Source organism: Pelecanus crispus, chromosome Z (assembly GCF_030463565.1).
Source record: "Pelecanus crispus isolate bPelCri1 chromosome Z, bPelCri1.pri, whole genome shotgun sequence".
NCBI classification, from domain to species: Eukaryota; Metazoa; Chordata; class Aves; order Pelecaniformes; family Pelecanidae; genus Pelecanus; species Pelecanus crispus.
Genome location: NC_134676.1, coordinates 3,612,243 through 3,639,432, shown reverse-complemented (window position 1 = coordinate 3,639,432; position 27,190 = coordinate 3,612,243). Strand labels below are relative to the sequence as shown.

At 40.8% G+C, this 27,190-nt stretch overlaps 1 protein-coding gene across 3 annotated transcripts in view; it reads right to left on the bottom strand.

Moving 5' to 3' along the window:
- The window catches only part of DYM (dymeclin), a 230,402-nt gene that overhangs the window by 67,073 nt on the left and 136,139 nt on the right, over positions 1-27,190 (bottom strand). For all 3 annotated transcript variants that reach the window (XM_075726068.1, XM_075726069.1, XM_075726070.1), the window contains one exon: positions 233-335. In XM_075726068.1, the coding sequence (XP_075582183.1) occupies positions 233-335 (103 nt within the window). The remainder of the gene's footprint in view (positions 1-232; positions 336-27,190) is intronic.

The following is a 27,190-nucleotide window of genomic DNA, read 5'->3' as shown; positions in this document are numbered from 1 at the left end:
AAGGTACAGTAAGTCTTCTAGCTATGAATAGCTGCGGTTTTGTTTTGCCATTTGTAAGTGTAATTTTTATTTTTTTTAAAGACGTTTCAGACATGACATCATTCATACAGGTTCCTGTATTTTGGTCTTGGTGGTTGCTTCGCTGTCACACATTTTGATAAATCTTTGCAGATTTAGGGATGTACCACTTCTATTTTGAAGCACCTACTAAAACATTAAGTTCGATACTCACATAATCAGGAAGCGGAGAGTCATTTGAACCAAGGGAACCTCTTAAGGACTGCGTGGCTTGCTCCAGCACTTTGTTGTGTTTTTTTGACAACAAAGAAAATAAACTGCAGGGAAAAAAGGAAAAAAAATATTAAAATAACTTCACAATAATATCCTGAAATAGTTAGACTATCCAGTCAGAAAAGACGTTTGATTATATACACAAACTTGAATAAAGAGATTTTTAGAATGCAATGCACAATAGTCATAAATTTGTTTATTTATTTAACATCTGGGCTAAGCAACAGCAGAATTTGAATTAGAAATATTCTACACAATAAACGGCGTGAAGAACATCATATGCTCATGGTTAAATTCTTAAAAGTCAAACTGTAACAGAAGGAATGGTATACATGCAATTTTACTTCATAACTAGTATGTGTTCTTAAAATGCAAATTTTAAGTGCAGCACCTCATGCAATATATTGCAATATATCCTTAAGCATCTTGTGTATTATTAATTTCAATAACCTAATTGCTTAGTACAGGAAGAATCCAAGTATATGACGGAAGCTTTGGGTATTTGGAGGCTGAGTTTTTGCATTTTACTAGTATATATTCTTTTCAAACGTATTTTAGCTTAAGGAATAAAGCATTACCTTAGCTTTATAAATAATCTGTGAAATCAGAGGGCCATACACATAGAGAAATACACATTTTTTTTCCACACGTTTTGAAAAAAAGCATGGCAATGACGCTCAGAGGATGGTCTAATTTGATGTATAAGGAGAACACAGCTTGACTGCAAAGGTGGGAAAGATGGGAAGTAAGGAGAAGCAGTGGACAAAGGCCACCAGCTACTGCTCAACAGCTTCAAGGAGTCAGATTCTTCTGTAAAGCCGCTGGAAACCTCAGACGTGGCTTTCAGCTCACGGATAACCTGCTTTCCCTCTTCCCCATATTGGTATAGGTCATTATGTTTTAAGGATTTCTGTATTTAAAAACATTCTCCTGGTTTCTTTGGGGGGCGTTACAGGACTGCTGTCGGGCTTTCCTAGGATGCCTGTGTTGGTCCTTAGAGGGTAAAAAGGCTGCCCTGACAAATAAGCACTAACACAATTCACTAATGCCTGCGCATGCTGCTCTTGGAGTTGGTGACACTTGGGACAAGGAGCAGTGGTAGACTTCTTGTTCAGCAGATCATTTAGAAAATATTAAAACTAGTAATTAAAAAATTAAGTGGCAAAACTACCTCAAGCATTATATTCTAGCTAGTCTCTATTTCTTGGAACTGGAGGACAGCTTCAGTGCTCGGAGGCATGTGCTTGGAAAGCTTTTCTGCCTCAGGAAATGATGCATTTGAAGAAGTCCTCTTAATTTTTTTTTACTTAAAATATATCATTGATATTGTATCCTTCACAGACAGTAGGAATAGATTCCTCAGAGTGCTTATCCCCTTGTTGCTAGTCAAGAGCCTCAGGAAAAGGCTTTTCCAACACTTCTCACCATCACAAGGAATTAGTTACGCTTCTCCAGCCCAAATCTTTCCTCTTGAGAGACAACTCAATAAATTCCACCATTTCCCAGCACCTCTTCAGTCAGATATTTCTTAGAACAGATTAACAGCTTCCTTTTAAGGACAACCTTCACCACACTGAAGGCAGCCAATTAACCCGCGTGAGAGCCCCCGGGTAGGCTGTACCATCCTCAAGGTTCAGGCAGAGTCTGCCAGCATGAGGAACGGGCTCGAGACGGCACGGCCAAAACAGGGTCAGCATTGCGGCTGCCCGACTCCCAGTCCCACCAGGACATGGCTGAGGTCGTGATAATCGTAACTGGACTGATACGGCAAGAACGTCAGATGAGATTACAAGACCTCCATGGTGGTTACGAGGGTTGAGAACATTTGGTGTTTTCAGGATAACACAACAGATTTCACATCATGAAAACTGGAATCTTATTTTTTCCTTTGTGCTATCCAACAGAGCCTCGACAAGACGTGTCATTCCTGGGACGAAATGCCAACCTCCCACTAATTCACAGCTATTAGTCAAAACCACTAGAACACTCCCTGTTAAAAAGGGAAGAAGCAACACAGAAATAAGATATATTAGTAGGCTTTCCACCTTTTCGCCCTCCCATAATCTGGTATTGTAGTCACAGACTGACATTTTTGTTCAAATCAAAATTTGGATTTGCAAACTGGTCCTTGGGCTGAAACAGCAGTGCTACTTTTCAAATCATTGGTATTTTTGAAGACTCGGATTTCAGAGATACTGTCATCAGCACCATCTAGTGCTGCGGAGACAGAATAATCGGTTAAAACCAACCTGGGGATGCTTATCGGGGCGGGGAGTGTGCAGCAAGAACAGGTTAAATCTGGTGTCCGTCTGCTTCAGAAGACACAGATCATTTCACAAAGAGCAAGAATTTGGAATAAAAAGGATTTCCAACTAGTACATTCTTCTCCAAAACACATAAAGCATTTTGGCTATAAAGGAAATTTAAATATAAACAAAGAATTGGGATCAGGGTTTAGAAAAGTGCATTTATTCAATATATGCGAAGAGGAAAATGCACATACATTGGTATTCCACATGGAATTGGAATAGCAAAGAGCAAATTTATTTTCTCTGGCAGAGATGTAGAGCAGTGGGAAAAAGAAGGACAAAGGAAAAGGATGGAAGACTATTTCTTTAAATCCTATTTTTGCTTCCTTAAGTATTTCCCCCCTTGTTTGTTTTTTTTTTAATTAAGCGTGATGTAACTCAACTGGAGTGCTTGTTTATGGCATAAGCAAGCCCTTGGTGGCCGATTTCTATTTCCAAAGCAGCAGTGAGGGGGTAAGCTCTATTATACGTTGTCTTCGGCACCAGGGCTTCCCCTTGCGAAGTTTTGCTTTCCTGCCACAGCTCATCACCTTCGCACCTGTGCCCAGACACTTCTTTGTGGGACTGCTGCCCAGAACACCAATATTCAGGTTAAAAAAAAAAACCCTCAACACAATTCTCTTCTTCATAAATTGGTTATCCTTCTCAAAGCACCATCCCTTAGAGGAGCACGAGGGCAGGGACACGTAGGCAGGAATTTTTCATACTAAGAATTTTTTTATATATATATATATTTTTTTATATATATATGAAAAAAACTGCACCCAGACCAAACTCAAAGAGCTCCACACAAACGCTACAACTAAACAGAAAAAATTAAGGCCAGATACTGTGATGAACTGACGAATTTGGAGCTCTAAAGGAAGTAGCGTTGCCTCCTGAAATTGTGTAAAACTTCACCGCCAAGTAATTCACTTCTTATTATGCCTCTATCCCTACCTCTGAAAACCACCTTGATAGATATCAACTTCATTTTTAAAGTATCAGAACAGATTTAGTTACAATCCTCAAAAGGCATTTGCATGAAATTTCGCTCATAGATATCTTTTATTAGCGACAAACATTGCCTTCTAAAGCAGATGCTTGATTTTGCAGCAGTCACATCTTCAGTGTCTGTAGGGTTTTGGGGTTTATTCTGATTTTTAAGGCACGAATAATGCGATTTAAAAAAAGTCATCAATGGTTGTTCCCCTCCCCACAACGAGGTACAAGAGACAAGTGCCAATTCATGCAGAGGTGGGAATTAAGACCGTCTCCCAAATTTCCCTCACGTGTCTTAGTGTCTTATTTTTGCCCCACTAAAAATCAAGCTGCGATCAAATTGAAAAACATGTATGCTATGCGGTCATGGAGGGCAGCCTGCACAGGTTGACGAGAATACAGAGTTTTCTACCAGAATACTTCTCCTCTTCTGTTCTTCTCCATCGACTGTCAGACTGTGGAGCTCGACAGCCCTTTGATCGCACCCTTATGGACATTTTATAATAATAACAGATTACATTCAGAACAAGGAAAGCATGTTAGTACCTCAACCCATCTCTCCCTCACAGAAGTACTTATGGACCAATGTTTAGCAAGCAAAATAATGGGCTGGAATAATAGCAAGATGAAATAACAGCTGGCATCTATTACAGATCATCAAATCACACCATGGATGAGCCCAACCAACGAGGAAGACTCAAGGCTGAATGACAATCTCAAGGTCTTGTGTTTCTGATTTTTAGGAATTAAGAAAGCATTGGTTTCTTAACTCCCTCTCTTCAGATGAAATTTTTAATTTAACACAAGACTGAACCTCAATCAATGAAAAAATGATTACAGACTAAACAGTAATGGTTGCTTAAATACAAGTGATCTGATTACGTGTTATTTGCACACACAATAAAATTCAAACAAGTAATATACGAACTTAATGCTTTCAAAAAGTCAATTCCACAAAGCCTGTGGATCCAAAAAAAAAAAAAGCCAGTAATGGGAACTCATTTTAACAGCTTTCTTCTTGGCCCACCAAAAATCACAAGCCAACAATCATGAAAAAGAAAAAAAGCTTCTGCAAGTTCTGCAGAAAGTCTGGTTTATAGCAGATTGAAACAGCTTATAAAATATAGTTCTCACATACAAAAAATGAACGTATAAAATGGAATTTTATAACTAAAGAATTAGGAAAAAAGATAAGGGAATTAAAATAAGAAGTTGAACGTAAATCCAAAGTTAGAATTTGCCAATAACTGGAGCCTTCTGAAAGCTTCGTACGACGAGAAGGAAAGGTACCAGCGTACCTTATTTTAAGAAAGTAAATAGGATGACCCAGGATAATGAGATGCCAGTTAATACTGAGCATAATAACGACACAGCGATCGTGAGACTCATGCAAAGGAGGATGTCACCAACACAGAAAACCAGACCTTGTCGAGCACACTCAAGTTTTTTCTTCTTTTCAATGAGACTAGAAATAAGATAAAGCACGATAGTGCCCCTGTTGTAACAGGCTTCTGCACGTCTTTTATATGACTTTGTTCCACGTGGGATTTTTTTAATTAAGAAACTCAAATGATAAAAAGCAACATGACATGCATTATATGAACTCAAAATCAGACATCTGAACAGTTTGAAAAAAATCTTCAAATTTGAATCTTGAAATAAATTTTCTTCATATGGCCAAACGGGAATATATTCTTGGCCCTTCTAAATGCCAATAGCTATTCAACATTTGCTATAGGTACCGCAATACTTTCAATGATATAAAGATGATATATAAGATGATGCATATCATTGATATACATCAATGATAAAGCAATGTTATGGTTAAACTTTGCAAATGGCACATTCATTACAGGAACGTCAAAGAGAAAAGGGCATTTTTATTAAATTTTTTCTTTATCTTTCAAGAAGTTGGACACAAAATAACTTGTGAGTTAATGCAGCCAAACTTGAATTTAGCAGCAAAGAATCCAAGCTGCTCCCCAAGTCTGAAGGATCTCACCCTGGGAGCAGCAACTGAAGACCACCAGAGCAACAAACAGCTGCCCATAACGCAATAAAGCTGCTGAAAGAGTAACTTGCTTTGGTATTGACAAAAATATCCAGCAAAGTTTTGCTCTACAGCACCTGCCGCTGGCATCCTGCGCACAGATTTCACAACGATGGTTTGAAAACGCAAGGCTTCAGACAAGAATCAGGATATTAATTATTAAACCAGGAAACACACCTCTCCATAAAACGTTCAAGAAACTCAATTATTTAATGGATTTGAGAAAAGAAGAAAGGGTCATTTGACCAAAATGCAAAAATACACATATGGAGAAAAATTTGTTAACAGACGATTCTTCAAGCTATCAGAAGAAAAACCAACCAACCAAACAAGTTTTAGTGAAACAGAAGCTACAGTACCAGTTGCATGGGCACAGCTCTCTTACCGAGGTGGCTGAGACCAGGCACGAGGTGCAATAAATTCCTATTTACGCTGTCAGGGGTCCCATGAGGGGAAGCCCACCGCATCTCTGCTACTACACATTGGGAGCAGGAGGAGGTTGCACTTCAAACACAAACTCAAAGCCACTCATCAGTGCTGCACCACCATCCTTGTGCTCTGGCAGTCCCCTTCCACTTGGTGCTTGAAGCTCTGCAAGTCATCAAGAGCAGACAGAAAAGCTGGACTGGGATTCCTCCGAAACCGCATCCAGGTTTTATGCCAAAAGACAACAGGGAATTACAGAGAGCCTGCACTCAGACTGAGCCCAGACACGGTCCTGGGGACAACCCTTGGCTTCAGGCTGCTCCTGGAGTCACCCCGCGCTGGGGATAACAGGCATGCCTACGCACGGCATAGCATGGCTCTAACGCGGAGGGTAGCTAATGGGTTGGGACAGCGCTGGAAGTCTTTAACCCAAGATGGGATGTTTTCCTAAAAGCTATGTTCTAGTTCAACCATAGAAAGTTCAGCCCAGCAGATGGAATTAATTGCATCTTCAGTCTGTGTTATGTTAGAGGTCAGACTATAGGATCAAAGAGGTCTCTTCTGGTCCTATATGTATTTAGGTAATGGTCTACACACACTGCATCAAAAGAGATGGAAGAAACACTACCGTATAACTTCCATACGTTTTAATTTCTTTTTTTTCCATGTAACAATCTGATGAAAGATGCAGGCAACAAATCCTCCTGGGAGGCAACTCAATTCACTGTATTTGTGCATTTTGTAGCATTAAAAAAAAATCTGGCAAAGGTATCTCCAGAATCAAATTCGTGCATTAACGTGCTGCTGTATCAGGACCATTACAGGCAAGATCTGTCACTTGCGCCATCTTTTATCATTAACGGGGCATTGGTTCAACAAAATGGTTTCATAAACCTTGAGGAAAATTTGAAGTGGTTTAGGTGTCCGCTCAGATAGATGAGAAGTGACACTTGCTCGACATACGGACAGGGAAGATTTATGTCAGAGATTACCCCATTGATGGCTCAGGGTCACAACATGCCAGACAACCCATGGCTCAGAAACATCAGGTCTCTACGTAAACCAAAACTAGGGAAGGTTTGAAAGACACACCATGACAAAGGTGTGTTTCAGATGCAGTATTTCAGATGCTCTGGAAATAAATAATTTGGACCCAAAAAAAAAAAAAAGGGGGGGGGGGGCGGGGAGAAGAGAGCTACAACTTTGGGTAGGGAAGACATGAACAACCTCTGAAGCTGAAAAACCAAGAGTCAGAGAGTGGGAGACAAACTGAGCCCATTAGCAGAGAAAGGTCAGATGGAGCTATATGACACAAAAAAGAAATAAGGATTGAACTTCTCCCAATCCAAATCACTAGTGAGCTTCTCAAGGAGATAAATTTTCAATTATGTGAATGTTTAAAAATATTCTATATGCACTCAGTACAGAGTTACTTGAGGGCTAAAGTGCTGCTCAACATAATTTATTTGAAGCTTGGAAATTCAGACATTCTGAATCTTTTCTCCTCACTCTCCTAGTTCAGAAGTATACTGCAAATAAACTGCCCAGCACACAAACACAAAACACTATCTGCTGATGGGAAAAAAAAACCCCAAACAGTTCCATGGATCAAAAAAAATTGATGATGAATGTTCTCAAACATTTCAGCAATACTCCGTGCTGTTCCTTCTCTCCGCTCTCATATACATGCCAAATGTACTATTGTTCTCAATTTTAAAGAATTAAATGTAAGCCCTAAACACCGAAACCATGTTATGCAAATACTCCTTAAACAATAGGATTTTACAATGCCTGTGTGAACACCACAAACATATTAGAAAAAAAAAAAGCCTCCTTTATATAGAGCAAGCTGTAAAAATATCTTCGTTTGGAAACCTGATGTCTAGAAGTTAAAACCATACCTTAATTCCTGTATACCTAAGGAACACTTCTTGGTTTTGACCTATTTTTTAATGGATTAAAGCAAAAGAGAGCGTTGTGGGACAAGAACTCTACTCATGTACTGGGTAAGATGCCTGCACAGACACTTCCAAGCAGAGGACCCGAATCGCTCATCTGCTTGAATGTTCATGTATGGTCACACAAGAGGTCACATCAAAACAAACGCACCGTGCTTTTTCATACAAAATATGATCATTGCTAGTCCTATACGGGGGGACTGCTTGCAAGCAAGTGCAGTAGGGGCAGTTGAGCAGCCTTTCTGTGGGCGACGGAGAAACAATCTGTAAGCACTTAAGGAACCAGGCCCTGGGAGAAATCCATTTAACACAAGTAAGTGCAGAAAAATCACTAAGTCCCCAAATGCCCATGTCTACTGAAGAGCCCTTGAGGCATTTTGCATTTGAATTATCCAAGCTGTAATGGCATGTAAATAGAAATAACGAGAGAGAATAGCCATGGAGAACTCCACGGTTGACTCCACGGAGAGACACCGCTCTTGCTTACTTGAGCACAACTCTAATGCCTGGGAGACATTTGGGATCCCAGGAAAGAGAAGCTAACCAATTAAGATATCAAGTTGTTACGGAGAAAATAAGAATGTACTTCATGTCTTTCTTTCTAACCTCGTAAAGAGAAGTGTGACATTAACGTCTGCTGAATACAGCTTTGCTATATTTACTATTAGGTCCATCTGGCTTGTGGAGATGACGTGAAACCAAGAGACTTAGGGTGTGCAGTCTCCACAAAGGTCATGTATGCAAATAAAATAGTTTGTATGGGCATCACTGATGGACTTACTCACCAAAGAGCGTTTAAAGGATCAGGGAATGAAAAGGGCTTCTCCCAGGCAGCAAAAGGTCCATGTGAGGCTGGTATTGCCACGTTCTGATTTTGCTGGTTGGCGATCAGACTTTTTTTGACTTTTCTTGTCTAGTGCCTTCTCAAAAATGTAAGTTTGTGTCCCCTTGGAAACAGGCCGTGCACCTCAGCTGCCTGCTATTTCAGGGCAAATCCCAAAGCATCACAAATGATTTTAATGCAACCTGGGTAAACAAATGATTTCTATCCCATCTTCCTGCTAAACAGCAAGCATTGAAGACTGTTCTTTTAATTCTACGGTCCTAAACTTCATCATAATAAATGAAGTACTTCAAGATATCTTTAGTTTGCCACAAAAGCTTCTCATTAATTTTAAAGAGCATTCTTTTATCTGCCACTGCTTCCATATCAACAGAGATCTATAATTCATGTGCTAGAAAGACATTCCAAATTCTGTCTCCTAAAGAAATTTTCTTATTAATAAAAGCAGAAAGACACGCAGTCACCATACACTTGTGGCAAAACTATATAAGCCAATTCAGGAGCAACTCAGAACAATTAATGGAGGCTTTGCATTAACAAACAGGATTTCCTGTTAAAATGGAATCAAAAAGACAAAGAGACTAGAAAAAACATGGAAGCAAGGAATTTCATGTGGTGAGACAAAAGTAAATATTTACAAAAGTAAGCCAAGAGTTTAATTTGCAAAGAGTGGGAAATGTATTTATCAACTAAAGGCATAAATTGTTAGGCAGCTCATGGCCACTTTCCAACGAATGTTGGGAAATTGATGCTCCTATCGCTAGAGAAGTAAAAGGAAGAGAAAGCAGTAAAAGCCTTCCGCTGTATCTTGGTACAGGTAATTTAATTCCCCTTTTGTCTGGCATGCCAAATAACATGCTCGTAATTCCACTTAACTGATAGAGTCAGGCAAGGATGAGGAGCACTACCTAGAAACAACATCTTCCTAACTCCACGTACCAGACTGCGGTCTACTACAGACGTAACCCCCCATACAAAACTGCGGCATTTTTCTCTAAGCGAGAGAGTGGCAAGTGGCAAACTAAATTCAGGAAGGCTTAAAGCTATGGGGGAAAACGTATGCAGTCCAGGATAAACAGAATACATGTTTGTATTGAGCTAAATATCCCTGAATCTGCCTTGGGTGTCTCAAGGTATGAATGTAATTCCTTTCAATGTTCCCTGTGTTTGTCCTGTTAATATTTTATAGGAATATTGAATGGCCAATAGGGTCCACAGTATTTCCATTTCATCCACTTGCTCTTAATTCAATAGAGTAAGTGTTTCATAGCTGCTGAGGGAAGACATTTGTCTTCCATTAGGACAAAACTCTGTGGGTGAGAATCAGAGGAAATTGCTGGAGAAAGCAGCCTAAGCAAAACTCCCACCCAAAAACCCAAAGACAGACTCAGAACAATGAAACAATGACCAGAAAATTAAAAAGACATCACTGCCGTGAAACCTAAGGTCCAAATCCTTATCCTCTGAGCAGCTTTTATTTGGTACGGTTTTCCTCAAACACACTGGGTGCGCGTGCACATACGTATTCGGGTCATTGCTACACCTAAAGAGAATTGCCGCGTGCGTACTCACTGTGACAGGAAAGAACCTGGATCCGCGTTAGGAGTTAACAGACTCATTCCATACGCAGCAGATCACAGGGTATGTGCATTGCCAACAGCCCTCTTTAGGCTAAGGCTTAAGGAAAACATGAGTCTTGAAACGCAATTCCCTCACGGAGAGTCCTCACCGCTGGCATCGCACATCACCCACACGCCTTCCTTACGGCAACCCCGCTCGGTGCGGGTTCGGCTTTTCAGTGCCCCGACATGGTTAAAATGAATCAATCGCTCATTGCATTCTCCTTTGAACCTTGGAAATAATATCATGACTTTGACCTAACTTCATAAAACTAGGTTTCAGTACTGAAGCAGGAGAACAAGAAACAAGCTGCTAGGAGGACACATTATCACGCTGTAGACAGATAATATTAGTTTCATCTTACGCCTTCATTTCCTTTCCCCCCGCCTTTCTTCAAAGCCCTGTCCTAAAGGTCTCTGCCATTCTTGTTCCACAGGAATGAGTTGTATTTTTTTCCTCAAGCCCTGACCTTCTCTTCGGTTAGGTGTCCTTCCTGATCACATCCTCCTCCCTCCACGCTGATCCTAGCAGTGTCCCACTAACAGTCATGGAAAGCCCCTACATGCCTCTCCCCAATCACTACAGTCAGTTTAATTACCCTATTGACATCAAACCTCTGAAATTTTAACAAACAGGAAACATTTTTTGGAGAAAACAAAGAAAATCAGTTGGACCTATCAGGACTCTACAGTAAAGCTATTGCTAAGGACCTTACAGAAATGACCAAAAATTCAAGCCAGACATAGGTCTCACCGCTAAGACGTGCTCCCAAACATAATCTTGGATGCAAGGACTCTCTTGCACAACAACGAGGTCATTTCTAGACTCGAAAACCCCGTAAGGAAAGAAAATTTGACAGATAATGCATTTGTATCTGTAGGTAACTTCTATAACTGTTCATAATGGGTAGTAATTTTTTTCAAATCCAAATCCATAAATACTTTGCATTTTCTTTGTGAGTATTTGTGAACCACTGAGAAACTGTTATGAGTACCATGGGATCTAAAAAAATCAGTAATTAAGGAAATGAGGTTTTTTTTGTCTTCCGGACAGAGATTAGATGGCATGTGTTCAGTGTGCCCTGAGGCCACACAGGGAATAAAGATGATGTGAAAAACTAAAGCAGTGAATAATATTACATTCAGAACAAAAAACAATGCATCATTACTTAATTAAAGATTGTGGGCTTGCTTTTGAAACAAAGATGCTGAATTAAAACTTCACAGACAACCTTAATTTATTATTGAAATTTCACTCAAAGTTTAGGAAATATTGATCATGGCAATTTTTTCTTTTTCTTTTTTTTTTTTTTTTAAACACAGTAAGCGCGTAAGCCATAATATACTGCCTCAAGTGTATTACAACCTTCTTCAGCTGAGTATCTCCATCCATGCTGTGTTAGCGATTTTGGCTGAAAAATCTGGTTTCAACTGTATTTCCAGGCATGAAAAAAATTATAGTTTGAGCTGGACTACGAAAAAGCTAACGTCAGAGCAGCAGTTTGTTCATTCCCCTACAATTGCACCAGGCAGTTATTCAGAAGGATGGTCCTTCTTGGTACACAAACTGCAGCTCCCAAGGCCTGTGTATTCAAACCAGCAAATACAGAATTTCTAGGCAATTTTCAAATTTTACTTATGCATTCCTTTCTGAATAAGTAATGTTGGACATGAAATACGTTGAAAGGAACAGAGAAGAGAGCTTTCTATTAAAAGCGTATGGTACTTCACCATGAACTCAAAATTCACACTACAGTATTTGGTATAACATAAATGTATGCACATACGTACAGATACACACAGCTTCCTCCGAGAAAGATACTTGTTGGAAATACTACTTCTGTCTGCACATAGCACTGACATGCAGCTATACAAACTTTGAGACTGAAATGCTTAACAATTTCCAGACGCACATGAAGGTACTACTACTCAAAAAAAAGGAGAAATGCAAGAAAAACACAGGCTAATGTCAAATAAGGTAATATATTAAATACTTTTCAATACCGAGACCAAGATTAAGTTTAATCTCTAATACTAAACATTTCCTGTGAAAGCATAATAACAATGTACTTTAAAAATAAATATCACAAGTAAAAACTGTCTACATCCTTCATTGTAATGTCAACATCAATCCCCTTTGTTGAGTTTCTGTGGATTTATGTACCTAGATATAAACCTGCAAAATGTAGCCAGTCATAAATAAACCTCTATCCAAAGGAAAATTCATGTCAAAATAGATATGAAATAAAAAATAGGTCTTTTCATCCTGAAAAATATCTGTGTCATCAAAAGAAAACATTTATCAAGAACACTATTTTTTTTTAAAAGGGATGTTAATATCCAGTCAGAATCCAACAGCAGCGGATGCTGAACAAAACAAGGGATCACAAAGCATTTCATAAGAGTTTAATTCAATATGGAAAAAGCTACAGTCAATGATCCACGTGGAAATTAATTTGACTTTAGGAAGCCCCAGCCTACCCTTGACCAGTTCAGTAAAAGTACTGCGCCAAGGTCCTGGGAAGCCAGCTCACTGCATTTTCTTAATTCTCGTTATTCAACTTTTTTCTTTATTTCTTCCTTCGTAGTAGCTAGAGCCCCTTAATATCACTCATGCCCACTCCTACATAAGTGTTCGAAATAACGCCAGGGCTTTTCATCTGCTTCATCTTCCATGCACCTTTATTATTAACAGTAAAGCTGCCCTTCCTAAAATTCCATCCTAAATTTGGACAGTTCAGTGATTTTCTTCTCCTTGTTCTACAGCTCTAAAAAAAAAAGTAAAAGGGAGAACGAACCTGTGCAAATACAGAGCAAGGACCTGTAACGGTTACAAACGCAACTCCCAAGTACGGCATATACATATCAGGAACATACCGTGGTCTTCAGCATCTACATTTTTAGAAATATATTACAGACAGTTTTAACTGTCATTGCAGGAAGATGGCAGTTACAGAAGAGATCATCTGGAAGCCTTTAAGGAAGGAAAAATGTTTGGAGTACTGAATTTGCCCAGCTTTTGTCTCCATCACCAGTACAGCTCACCCAAATGCACAAACACGTGCGATCAAAATCACCGGGGCTCACATCAGGAAAAGGCTTGTCAGCATCCTGAAGGAGCTCAGTCTTTGACCGTCCCTTCATCTTTTACAAAAATACTTTCCAGAGTTAGCAAAAAGCACAAAAAGTCTTACCCATGTTTCGTAATCCAACCTCAACAGAGCTAAAACGTAATCATGTTTCTTCACTGTAGTCTGCCTGTCGGTTTTTTTAATTTTGTTCTTCGGTTAAGAAAGGCGTTACAGACATTACCATTAAGATTCAGAAACCTTACATGGGCATGAAGAGCCCTTATGCAAGAGAAAGCAGATTTTATTTTAGGTAACACTTCGAAGTTATTGTTCGTTACTTTTTCAGTAGGAAAAAGGTCATTATTTCCCACATACGCTGTCATCCTAAATCACCTTACTCACTACTGAACTTGTCATTCTAAAGAGAGGTTATTTTATTGCCTTCAGACAAATGCACACAAGCCTCTAGATTGGTGGGAAAACTGATACAGATTTGATTTAATGATTCATTTCAGCATACTTGCAGTTGTGCAATATTTTTCCATCTTCAAAACCAACATGATATATTTTTAAGTCCCAGTCCCTCAAGTTACACAGTAATTAAATTTACATTGTCTTCAATTTATTTGGAAATTAACCTCATTCCCACAGAGAAAAGAGGTTGTGCTTTTGCGCTTTACCTCCCACTCAGTTTTATACATCCTATTCCCCCATGTAATTCTCTCTGCCTCTATCAATTCAAAAATCCTCCCAAATTCCTTAAAAAATGCCCTCCCCAAAATGTACTTTTTAAAAGACAAAATTCTGTGATGTTCCAGGTCATTCTCTGTTTTTCCCAAAGCAAAGAAAACAGTTCCAAACACAGAACTGGCATGAAAGTGAAGCAAACACCAAGAGTGTTCTATTCTATACTGTACAAAAAGCAAGTATAACCCTCGTGGGAAGGGATGTTAGCTCCCCTCCACCTTGGGAAACAAATGCCAGAGCTGGAGCATGGGACTAAACACAAACTGTATTTCAATGGGATGTTCAGGAGAGACAAAACCAGGCTTTCTAGGCACATACAAGTATCTTTCGGAACTTAAATTTATCCAGGTGACAACCAAAAGCGTGCAAAGGTGAGTTTTCACAACCCTGCTGGTGTCATCTGGATTAATCTGAGGCCAAAACTATTCTGGAAAAGCAATTTAGAAGTGTCATCAACTATACGAACAGTATAAAGTAGAATCAAGACAATCATAGTATTTTCAAATTAAGCCCAGTTGCGACAAACTGATGAAGCAGAGGCTCGATAAGTGGACAGGGAGGAGGACAGAAAACTGGCAGAACGCATGGGCTCAGAGAGCTACGGTCAGCAGCACGAAGTCCAGCCGGAGGCCAGTCACGAGTGATGTACCCCATGCGCTGATTCGGGGGCCAGCGCTCTTTACCATCGTCATTAATGACCCAGCTGATGGGGCAGAGTGCACCCTCGGCAAGTCTGCAGGTGATACAGAACAGGGAGGAGAGGCTGATGCACCAGACAGTTGTCAGGGGGACCTGGGCAGCCTGGAGAAACAGGTTGTCCTGGTTTCGGCTGGGATAGAGTTAATTTTCTTCCTAGTAGCAGGCACAGTGCTGTGTTTTGGATTTAGTAGGAGAAGAATGCTGATAACATGCTGATGTTTTTAGCTGTTGCTCAGCACTGCTTATGCCAGTCAAGGACTTGTCAGCTTCCCAGGCTCTGCCAGGGGCACAAGAAGCTGGGAGGGGGCACAGCCAGAAGAGTTGATCCCAACTGGCCCAAGGGCTATTCCATACCATACGGCGTCATGGGCAGTATGGAAACTGGGGGGGTTGGCTGGGGAGCAGCGATCGCTTCTTGGGAACTGGCTGGGCATCAGTCGGTGGGTGGTGAGCAATTGCATTGGGCATCACTTGCTTTGGATATTATTATATTGTTATTATTATCATTGCTATTTTACTTTATTTCAATTATTAAACTGTTCTTATCTCAGCCCAGGAGTGTTTCTCTCTCTTACTCCTCCGATTCTCTCCCCCATCCCATCGGGGTAGGGGGAGTGGGTGAGCGACTGCATGGTGCTGAGCTGCTGCCTGGGGCTGAACCACGCCACAGGTCAACAGAAACCTCGTGAGGCTCAACAAAGGGAAATATCAGACCCTGCACGTTGAGAGCCGACCAGCTAGAAAGCAGCTTTGCAGAAAAGGACCTAAGGGGCCTGGTGGACACCGAGTTGAACGTACGCCAGCAATGCACCCTCACGGCAAAGGAAGTCAACGGCACCGTGGGCTGCGCTGGGCAGAGCATTGCCAACCCATCGTGGGAGGCGATCCTTCCTCTCTGCTCAGCGCTGGGGAAGCCTCAGCTGGAGCGCTGGGCTCCCCAGTAGTAGAGACATGCACATACTGGAGCGAGTCCCGCGAAGAGCCACAAAGATGATTAAGTGATTGGAGCATCTGACATGCAAAGAGAGGCTGAGAGACCTAGGGCTGAGTAGCCTGGGGAAGAAAAGGCTTGAGAGGACCTCAGTGCATGCAAACATCTGATGGGAAGGTGAAAAGATGATGAAGCTAGACTCAGTGGCGCCCAGAGAAAGGACTAGAGGAAATGGGCACAAATTTAAACACAGGAAATTGCATTTAAACATAAGAAAAAACCCCAAGCTACCCAGACAGTTTGTAGAGTCACCATCCTTGGAGATATTAAAAATCAACTGGACATAGCCTTGGGCAACTGGCTCTAGGTGACACTGCCTGCGGCAGGGGCTTGGACATGACAATCTCCAGAGGTGCCTCCCGACCTCAGCCACTTTGTGACTCCCTGAAATCACCATGAACATGGCTAAACATTTAGCACAGTTGCCACAAACAAAAAATGCAAGGAACACCACGTCAATGCAGAAACCAGCAAAGCCACAATTGCACTACAAAGCGCTTTGGGAAATACAGGCAATATCTTTTAGGGTAAAATCCTGCAGTAGCAAGAGGATGGCTTGGTGATTAATTAGAAGAATGCAGCATCAGAAGGATCTGATTTTATTTATTTATTTTTAGCTTTTTTTATAATCACCAATTTTTAATTTCTGCTGGGTGAACACCACGTTGAAAGCCATTGCAAGGACTTGCATTGTCTTGCAACGTGGAGAAAAGTAAAATATCTATGCTGAATTCTTTTAAAACTGTTCTGCAATCACAGCAGAGTTCACAGTAAAACTCTAATTTAAGAAAACACAGCTCTTTGTAGGACCATGCACACCAAACACATACCAAGAGCTTTAGTGGTGTCTAACAGTCAGTAGGGTAGAGGTTCCTTCTCACAGAAAGACCACTAAGCTGGACTGCACTTCAATCCATGCAAGGGATGAGTGTAAGGGTTCAATTTTCCACCAAATGAAGTCAAAGAAACCTACCACTCTATTCCTGACACTAAAATTAGCCTGATGGGTCACACCTCTTAGAGCTACCTTATTTTATCCTACCTACAAAATTGGATTTTCCTCTTTCATAAAACGATCTGATAACTAATAAGGAACATAGATGAGCTGTGACACTGCATGTGATGCACCTCAAAGTATTCAAAGTAACCAAGTACGTGAGGCAGGAACATTAAATGGAAACTTTAAAATCTTCTTTCATTAGCCTACACGTATTGAACTAGTTTTCAGCTCGGCTGACGCCCCTGAAAACTTTTCCAGCATTTAGAAGAAAAGCCAAATGTTAATCACTGTCCTGGAGGTTACACTGGGGCTGCAGGATTAGTCATCTTTGGAAAGCAGTTGTGGTTGTTATTTTCCTCTCCCACTGCTTTTTCTGATCTGTGGCTGGTGCAGTGGGAGCATTCTCATCAATGTTTTCTCACAAATTCAGCTTACAAACACGAAAGAACAAAACCACTTAAGAATAGCTCACAGCTCTCAACCCCTACATCCTGCTGTAGAGTGGGGATCCAAAACCTCCTTACACAACTTAAATCAATCCTTTAGAGGATTAGAATAAAAACCTGACTAATTCCCCCCACCCCTGGTTTTTTTTTTCTTCCACCTCTGCATTTCTTGGTCAAATCGGCTGTGATGAGGAATGGCGATACCAAAATGCGAGAAGAAATGACAGTTCTTGTAGTTGGATGTTCTCATTAGAAGCTGAAAATGAAAAGGGCAGAAGAAATAGTTCTTACAGTGTTACTAATTCTGCAAATCTAGAATGTTTTGGGTCATTTAGATCAGTATGAACAGATCTGGATGCCAGTTTCAAGTCTTTAGCAGCTACGCCTCCGTCAGCAAGTCAGCAACATTCCCTGTTCCCTCCATCCAGCTCCCTTCCTCCCCATCCTGCCCCGGCCACCCGGGAGCGGTGCAGCCTCCGCGTCCCCCCGAGGAGCCAGGCCAGGGCCGCGGGACTCAGCAGCTCAGGGGCTCTGCCTTCGCTGCGACGCTGCTTTTGACACCTCACTGCCGGCATTTGCCCCTGTGCTGGAGAATCACTAATTTAAACTGAATGGCTGGACAGCCGAGAGACCACCCAGAACTACTCCAGGAGGAGAACCATGAGGATGATGTTTCTAATCACTTATATTGTTCATCAAATACTAAATATTTTATTTAAAAAAAAAAAGAACAAACAACTTTTCCACACTCATGCTACTTGGAGCTGCAATTAATTAGGAAAACAAAAACTCTCAGGTATTTTCACTAAGCAGTTCTACGCTGTGGCTCCTGTGCAGAACATCTCTGCAGCACACATCACAACATCTGCTTTGAGACAGTCTGGGCTTACTGAGAAAAAAAAAAAAAAAAAACCAAAAAAAAAACCACCACTGGATTTTACTATATAATGTTTATCTCTCGGACTCACCACTTTTAAACTAAGATGCCATTAAGTACCCTGAAGACAGCCAGCACGTGTCGAACAACTAGGTGTGCTCGCACAATCAGCCCAAAATCAGCCCACACATCTTATGCAGAGCAGCCTACTAACCAAATTAGATTTCAAGTGAAAGCCACCTACGACGTTAGGAGTATGTTGTGGGGTTTTCTTTTTATTTTTTCCTTTTTTTTTTTAACTGCACTATTAAACCTTGGATTTACTGATTAAAAATTGCTGCTGAACTAAAATTTTATATATTTTATGGAGTGCGATACTTTGCATCCAACCTTAAAAGCTAATGTCATCTCCTACATTAACAACATAAATCTCTTGTTGCTTCTGTTCTTCAAAGTCCTTTGCCAAAACTTCATTCATCACCACTGTTCATGTGCATGGTTTGTATCCCTTAATCACCATCTCTGTCTGTAAGAGACATCTGCAAAGTTCTTTGCTCCACCATTCTTCTGGAGTACTTGTGAATCTGTTGTTACTCAGGTTTGCAAAGTTCTTTGATATATTTTAGTACTTAAGGCACTACACCAGTTCCAGGTAGATACCCAGATCTCTCTCTAGACATCCACATGTACAGATTAAACATTCACTGCAAGATGTAGATGCTCCTCACTATTTAAAAGGGAGGGGGGAAAAAAAAAAGTATACATTTTAATGCTTAACTTCAGGCATTCTGGTTGGAACATCTTAATCACAATTATCAACTGTGATAATTCTAGCTGCAGTCAGTACTTTCCACTCGTTTCATCTGAACATAATGAGTCCTGGAATCACAGCTACAGTCTGTTGATTTGCAACGAGAGCTCATGATGAAGACGACTTCTGCATAAGCCAAAATGTAGCTTTGGTGAGAATCTGCGCTTTAATTTGACAAATTGGAAGATGTTTTGAATCAGTAACATATGTTTGTTATTTTCCAAGTGAATAATTTTCTATATTTAGGCAATAATTACACATCTTACTAAGTTGCCTTCACTAGCCAAAGTTCATGCAATGCTGTCTGGGAAACCAAAGCAGATAACAGTTCATCACCTAGATGGACAAAACCAAGAATAGCCGCATCGCACCCCATGCTGCCAGTGACAATGACTTATCGAAGCTGCTGGAGAGGCGATGCTCTGCACCCGAGGGGTGATCTTCTGCACCCGAGGGAAGCCAGCAGATCCTACAGAGGAGCTGAACCTCAGGAACTAAGCAGAAGTTTGGCTTACATGAGCATAAATCCCTTCTGCTTTCAGCTATAAACTATTAAAACTATATTCAGTCTGACATTCATTTTATTAGCATTCTCCTGAACTCTTCAGGCAAGCTATAGAATATTTCTTTTTAGTTTCCAAACAATAGCTTATTTACATACTTACAAAAGAATAAGACACCCTCCCCAATCCTGATTAATTGCCAGACATTACGTATGAACGCAAAACCCCCGGCCTCTGAACATACTGCTACAATGGAAATGTGTGAAAGTAATTTTGTTCCAATTTCATCTCATGGGAACGTGGGCTCATAAGCATTCAATTAAAAATAATTCCGTCTGATCGAGATGTGTTTTAGTTTCACATGCTAATGTGGTAGAATGCGTCTAGATCATGTCTGTGATAAATTTTTACCAGGGTGGGAGGAATAAAGACTATTATATAGAAAGAACATAGCTCTCGCAATTTTTCCTTTTCCATTTAGTTTTTTTTGTGCTCGAGAAAGTATGTCTTGGCAACCTGTGCTGTTTTGTACTATTTGGGTCAGATCACCTGGGGGATAGTACCTGGGAGATTACATTTGTAACAGGGAAAATCTAAATCAAAATGCGGCCTTTTAAAGAAATCCGTAAGACAAACAAACCAACAAAATCCTCGGTGGCAATCTGCCTGTAACTCCGATTTTTAATGCCAAAAGAAGCCACTTTGATCAGCGCGTCTGACACAAGCCATAGGAATTCCCTCAGCTACTTCCTCCTTCAAGTCCAATAGCTGTGGCTGGACTTGGACATATCTTTTAGGAAAACATCCAATCTCATTTAAAAATTCCAATCTTGGGAAATCCAGAACCCTTGTTAAACTATTCCAGTGAATCATCCGCCGTGTAAAAAAATATGAACCAGTCTCAATTGGTTTTGCTTCAGCTTCCAGCTACTGGAGCGCATTACACTTTTGCATACTAAGGGGCTCCTTAACAAGGGAGCGTTTATTTACCCTTAATCTCCCAAATCATTTCAGAGTAAACTCATAAATCTGCCCGAGAGCACTTCCAAGTCCTTTCAAAGCCAATCCTACCTGGACCTCTTATCCTGAGAGCGTGACCTACGTGCATGAAATTCTACCGGCTCTATGAAAACAGACCTTGCTTGCAGCAGGCTTAGATGGCTGCTTTTTGATATCAACCATCTTCACCCTTCATTGATCACTGCTTCCCTAAAAACTATTCTCCATACGTTATTTGAAATAGGGCAGGAGTTAATGAACCAGTGCACAAGGGTTTCCACTAGACATGCACCCACTTGATAAGCATCCAGTTAAACTGCATTTTGAGACCTACAAGCTAGGCAATTTTTCATCCACCAAATACCCACAGCATTGATTTTATCTCCCACTGGTTTCTTGATCGATATACTGTGCAGTACAAAGACAAATAATTTGTAATAGAATTATTTATAAACAATTCCCTTCTGCCAAGTCACTCAATGTGGAGTGTAAAGCGATCCTTCCGTAATAAAAAAACCCAACCCTTCAATAAAATTATCAGCAGCTAACTAAAAATCACAATCAAAAAGCAATAAAACATTAGATTACATTCATTCAACAGACCTCTAATTTTTTTTTTTTTTTTTCCAATTCAGGGTTTTTTTCCCCAAAGGAAAATAATTAAATGAGCTGGATTTCAGGGAAATTTTGTTCCACGCCATCACAGTGGCCAAAGAAAAAGCCTCATCTCCTGACCTGTGGTCCCAGATCGGGAACTGAGTCCACACAAAACATCTTGAGTGGAAGCTCAGAGAACAGTTTCCATAAAAGCTCACAGGCTGCTCTATAAAAATCCCAGCATACCGGTATTCTCAAACCAGCCTGCATCCTCCAAGAAATATTAATGTAGCTTGATTCGACCTTTTTTCCTTTGCCCATCTTTGCTTACTCTTACTTTTACTTACTACTTAAGTGAGTTAAATTCTGTCAGCTCTTCCATGGTCTAACTATGACTGAAATTTAAAACGCACATACCACAATAACTGAAATTCATGATTATTACAGCAACCCGCAACACTGGATTCGCACTGAAAATAAAAAGTAACCCAATGAATATTAAACCCATTAGGAAAAAGACCATCTTTGAGTCTCCAGGTTAAACACCCGTAATGCAGCAGTTGGAATTTGTCAGCGTACAGGTGATCGCGTGAAGAGAAAAAAAATCTGTGAATTGTCACAAAAAAGCACCATCTCCAACTTCTACATCAGAAGCTGGATGAATAATGCCGTAAGCCTGAATAACCAGAAAAACTTCCCAACCAACCCATAATTATGCTCTATGATAATAGCAATTCTGTTCTCACCAGCCTTCTGGCTCGGCAGGACGCTGAGCGGAGCGGAGGCAATAGTGCTCGTGGTAGCAGAAAGGAAAAAGGAAAATAAAAAAGGAAAAGCACCCACAGACCATTTGGTCAGATGCCAGTTTTAGAGGCAAGGTGCACATCCTTACTAAAATGTCCTGCAGAAGAAAAGTTTTTATCAGTATTGTCAAAAAAAGAGTATGAAGTTAGTTTGTTTTAGACAAGTCCTTAAATCTACCAAGATTTTTAGAACTTTTCACTATTTTTTTTTTTGGGGGGGGTGGGGGGGGAAGAAGAAGAAATGATGAAATTTGTAAACGGTTATCTAACATTCCAAAAGTAGCTTGCTTTAGTGATAAATGAAGCTATTTCTCGCCTGTGACGGGCCCAGATCCACCATTTTCATTATTCTACTTCTAACCCTATGACCCCATAAGTGGGTTTATTCATAAAACGTGAAAAAAAACCAAGCTGTTGTTCAAAACTTATAAAGACTTAAAAAGCCTTCTCGATAAGGTCCAATTACTACATCATGACTTATTTTCCTTTGCACAGAGTTTTATCGAGTTATTTACCAACAAAGGCTCACAATACTTCCTGTGACTGGGGCCCCTTACGAGGTAAGACTCACGCATAATTTTCCTACGGAAGTAAGATTTTTGTCACCTTTTGGAAATCGTCTCACTCTCACCCAATTTCGTCTGCCTACACCAGTTTACAACAACATTTTTGTTTCCACACACCCCTTTGGATGGAAGCCGACCTGCACTGGCTTCGCTCTCTTTGGGAGACTCGTTTGCAGAGGCAGCCATGTTTACCGAAGGTGCGATACCAAACAGACAGCTTCCCATTTAAATGATCATTAAAGTCAAAATAACATTGCTCATCTGGTTGATTGCTGTGCTTACATGTTGTCCTACCTCCTAGATGTTTATAACAGAACCATTATTATTTCTCAACAATACTTTGAGGAGCAGGGAGGTGATTGTCCCTCTGCGCTCAGCGCTGGTGAGGCCGCACCTGGAATGCTGTGTCCAGTTTTGGGCCCCTCGGTACAAGAAGGACATTGGGGTGCTGGAGCGTGTCCAGAGAAGGGCAGCGGAGCTGGGGCAGGGTCTGGAGCACAGGGCTGGTGGGGAGCGGCTGAGGGAGCTGGGGGTGTTCAGCCTGGAGAAGAGGAGGCTGAGGGGAGACCTCATCGCTCTGCAGCTCCTGGCAGGAGGGGGCAGGGAGGGGGGGTCGGGCTCTGCTCCCAAGGAACAAGCGATAGGATGAGAGGAAATGGGCTCAAGCTGCACCAGGGGAGGTTTAGATTGGATATTAGGAGAAACTTCTTCACAGAAAGGGTAGTCAAGCATTGGAACAGGCTGCCCAGAGAGGTGGTGGAGTCCCCATCCCTGGAGGGGTTCAAAAAACGGGCAGAGGTGGCACTTGGGGACATGATTTACTCTACTCTGCCCTTGATTGGTTTAGTGTGGACTTGGTAGTGTAGGTTAATGGTTGGACTGGATGATCTTAAAGGTCTTTTCCAACCTAAACCATTTTATGATTCTGTGATTCTGTGATTCCCTTTACACAGGGAACACTTTCGATATCAGCTCTCATGGGTTAAGCTCCCCGTGAATAAGGATCAATATTTGGTATTTCCTATTTAAAATATCACACGCAGCAAGCACCAGAAGTGATATAAATGCTTTTCAAAAGTTTATTTATAACTAGGAGTGCTTTAACTGGAACCAGCAGGAAAAGAGAAAAGGATGAGTTCTAAGGAGGCTGAAGGGGCTCTGGGTCAGAACACCCGGATCTTCTGTTACCCAGCCAGTGCCCACGCAAGGCTGCCGTAGTGACTATTTCACTTGCACTAACTTAGGGTGAGATTTTTACATTAACCGCTTAAAAACTGAAGGTAAACAAATGCTCAAGATCTAGAGAATCAGAGAAAAAGCATTCACACCTGTCAAAGCCCATTTGATAGAATATTAACTGATGTACGTCTCTGTATTGCATCAACCCACGCAAAAATAATTCAAGGTTCAACAATAAACCTATGTGCTTCGTGTTTCTCCCCACCTTCCCTTCGCAGGCTAAAGCCAAAGAAAACGTGTCAGACTTGCAAATGTTGTAGCTGGTTTTGAGGATGGTACTCTGACACCTCTCCCGTACATACTGAAGGACGGGCCAGTAATCCGTATCGTGGCAAAGGACCGTCCATACGTTCCTGGGATCCAGCCCCGATGCCCCAGCACAGCTCTCACTCCAAGGAAAAAAGGAGCTGGCAACCGGGTAATGAATCCGAGTTGGCTTTATGCAGAACTTCTCCATCACATTGCAGCAAGAGCAACATTTCTGGTAATTAGCAGGATTTTTCAAAGCTATCCTCCAAGGCCCTGATCCCGCAAAGACTGCACATTTTTAAATTAATGTAATTGCATAATTCTATCGACTCTGATGGCCTGGGAGGAGTATGGTTGCAACGCTGATCCTCTACAGGCTTCAGACAATGCGCCAGAGCACTTCTGAAAGGGAGTGTTAAAATCTTATTAGATACATTTTGCTGTTTAAACAGACCTAGCATTAAGTAATAGAAGATACGCAAAATGGCTGAACTGTGCGAATTTGACATCGTATTTCTTTGTCTTTTTTTCTCTGGGCAAAAAAACTGAATTCAAATGAATCCATACAATTTTTCCTTTTGCCCTACTACTTCATGAACACGTCTGCTCAATTTACAACGCTCAGCAAAACCATATTTCCTGCTTTCACACACACAATGTCAAGCTAGCTATGAAAATAAAACTGTCCTTAATTTGTTCAGCATCCCAAAACAAATCATTGCTTGTTAGCTGCCTTTTGCTAGTACATGCACTAAGCCAGTTTCGTTTTCAAAAACAATTTTCCTGAGATTGACTGCAACCCAAAGAGCTTTAAAACAAAAAGGGGAACACACACGAGCATTAAAACATCACACGACGAACATGCAATTTGAAAGGAAACCATAATGGTAAGAGCAGGAGAACATATTTCACGTCACTAAGCACTGTTACTGCAAAAATCAATAAATAGCACAGCCACAACAGAATTATTAGACAGCAGCAATGACAGATTACAATCCCAGGCTCAGTATTTATGCTATGCTAATACACAGCATAATAAAATAGGTATTGCGTCTCCTCTATTTTAAAATTTAGGAAAGCCACCGAAAACAACACTGGCACTAAATCCCAATTAAAGCTGCCTGGAGAGCGGGTGCTGTGGGCTTACTCCCTGCGGGACAGGGGAATGCAGACCTTTCTCCTTCTCTTCTCCCTCACTTTAACCAGCATTAGCTGCTCAGCAAGCGCGGGATGCGGCACGCCTACGGATTTGACAGGTCACCGCCAGGATCTCACACAAATCCAGGGTAGCTTGAAAATGTGAACAACGTTGATCAGCCAGCAGCATAAACACACTTTTCTAAGCGCTTTGATGGAAAACAGTGGTTATTAACTACTGCTACTTAGTGCCATCATTCCAAAGCCTCCTCATCTCTTCTCCTTTTACTCCTATGAATTCCCTCTCCCCACCTCCAAATTAAAGGTACAGCTGTTCATGTCCACATTCATGTTTGCACACAAAATATACCAAAATAGGAATGAAAACTTTAATTCTGTGGGATATCTGAAGAGAGGCAACATCATCTGGGGGTACCAGGACAGCGTTAGAGACCAGCCATTACTCAGGGCTGTGTCTTATATTCTTTACCAGCAGTCCTGCAGAGGCCTGGATGATTTATAAATCGCCATAATTAATTATCCTCTGCCTTTAGAGAGGAGATGCAATGCATAAATTACTAAGCAGGCTGGTCACAGGGTAAAAGAGTGCAGTACTTAATGCAGGCCGGATGCACGGATTCACACAACCCCCCCCTTTTTTGACACCTCCATTTATGTCACTTTATTTGATGTCATTTACAGACTTACGCAGCCAAGTTTCCTGAGCAGGTATGCTACAAGGTGCTTCACTTTGCTACTCATATATTGCCAGAACAGCAACAGAGAATTAGCCACTAAAAACTGCTACCTATATATCCTCCTAGCAGCAATTTCTATTTCGAATACTCTGTCCTCCTCCTATCTCATAAAAGGGTAGCCTGGAATGAAAAACCTGAGATTTTACAGTCTCCCAGCCTGATATATTCTAATCTAGCTCAACTGATGCATAACTCCCATTTCTGAAAGTAATGCCACTAAACTATTCCTCCATCTGTTTCAGCATTAGGACCAACCAGATGAACTTTTTGCTCTAAAAAACGTCATAAGCTTGTTACCTGAAAAGGTGTAAAGTGTTATCAGTGCTTATTTTCATCCATAAAGCCACCTGAAAGACGCAATATCCATGGAGTAGTACTTAGTCTCCCCAGGCTGATTTTGCCAACTTAATGTTGTAGTGTTGCCATTGTACAGAATTACAAAAATTTCATTGAAACAAGCTGGAATAATTAAGCCATTTCTTTTATGTTTTCAGAATATCATTCCTACACGTAAAACAGGCCATCTTAAACAAGATTTTGGTGTGGACTGCCCTCATTATTATTATTCATTTTTAAATAATGCCTTTGAAATCTTAGGGGTCTGCCTACTTTAATACCGTACCCCTGTTCCAAATTAATCTGGAGAATGCCCCTTGGGACAGCTAGATTTTCATCTCCTGTTGAGATCCTTCAGTGTAACCCTCCATCATTATGTACTACTATAAAATTTCTTTTGTACAAAAAGAGCTATTTCAGCTTGCATGCCATATTTTCTTCCCTTGACAATCAAGCTGGTTTTACTTATGTTTACTGTGTGGTCTACTGCTATTGTATGCCGGCTTCGCTGGGAAGCTGCGTTTCCACCCTGGATGCTTTCCATGTTCTGATCAAGTTTGTCATGCAATTTTTTCCTTGTTTTCCTAAAGCTTCTAGCATCTTGGTTAATATATTTAATTATCCACAGCATCAACAGCGAAACAGTACAACTTAAATTTTTTTCTTGGAGTAAACAGCTTAGAGAAAACATTTAGTAGAATTAATTTTTAAATTCCCACTATTTTACAGTTTCTGTAGAGCATCTATAATTCTGCACCATGAACAAGGCCTTTATGTTGTCATGTTGGGCTGATGGATTCTCATCATTCTTATTCCGTATAATCAAAACTGATCAGGCATATCGAAAAAGGCAGCTCTTTCTTAATTTATCATTAAGTGCCAT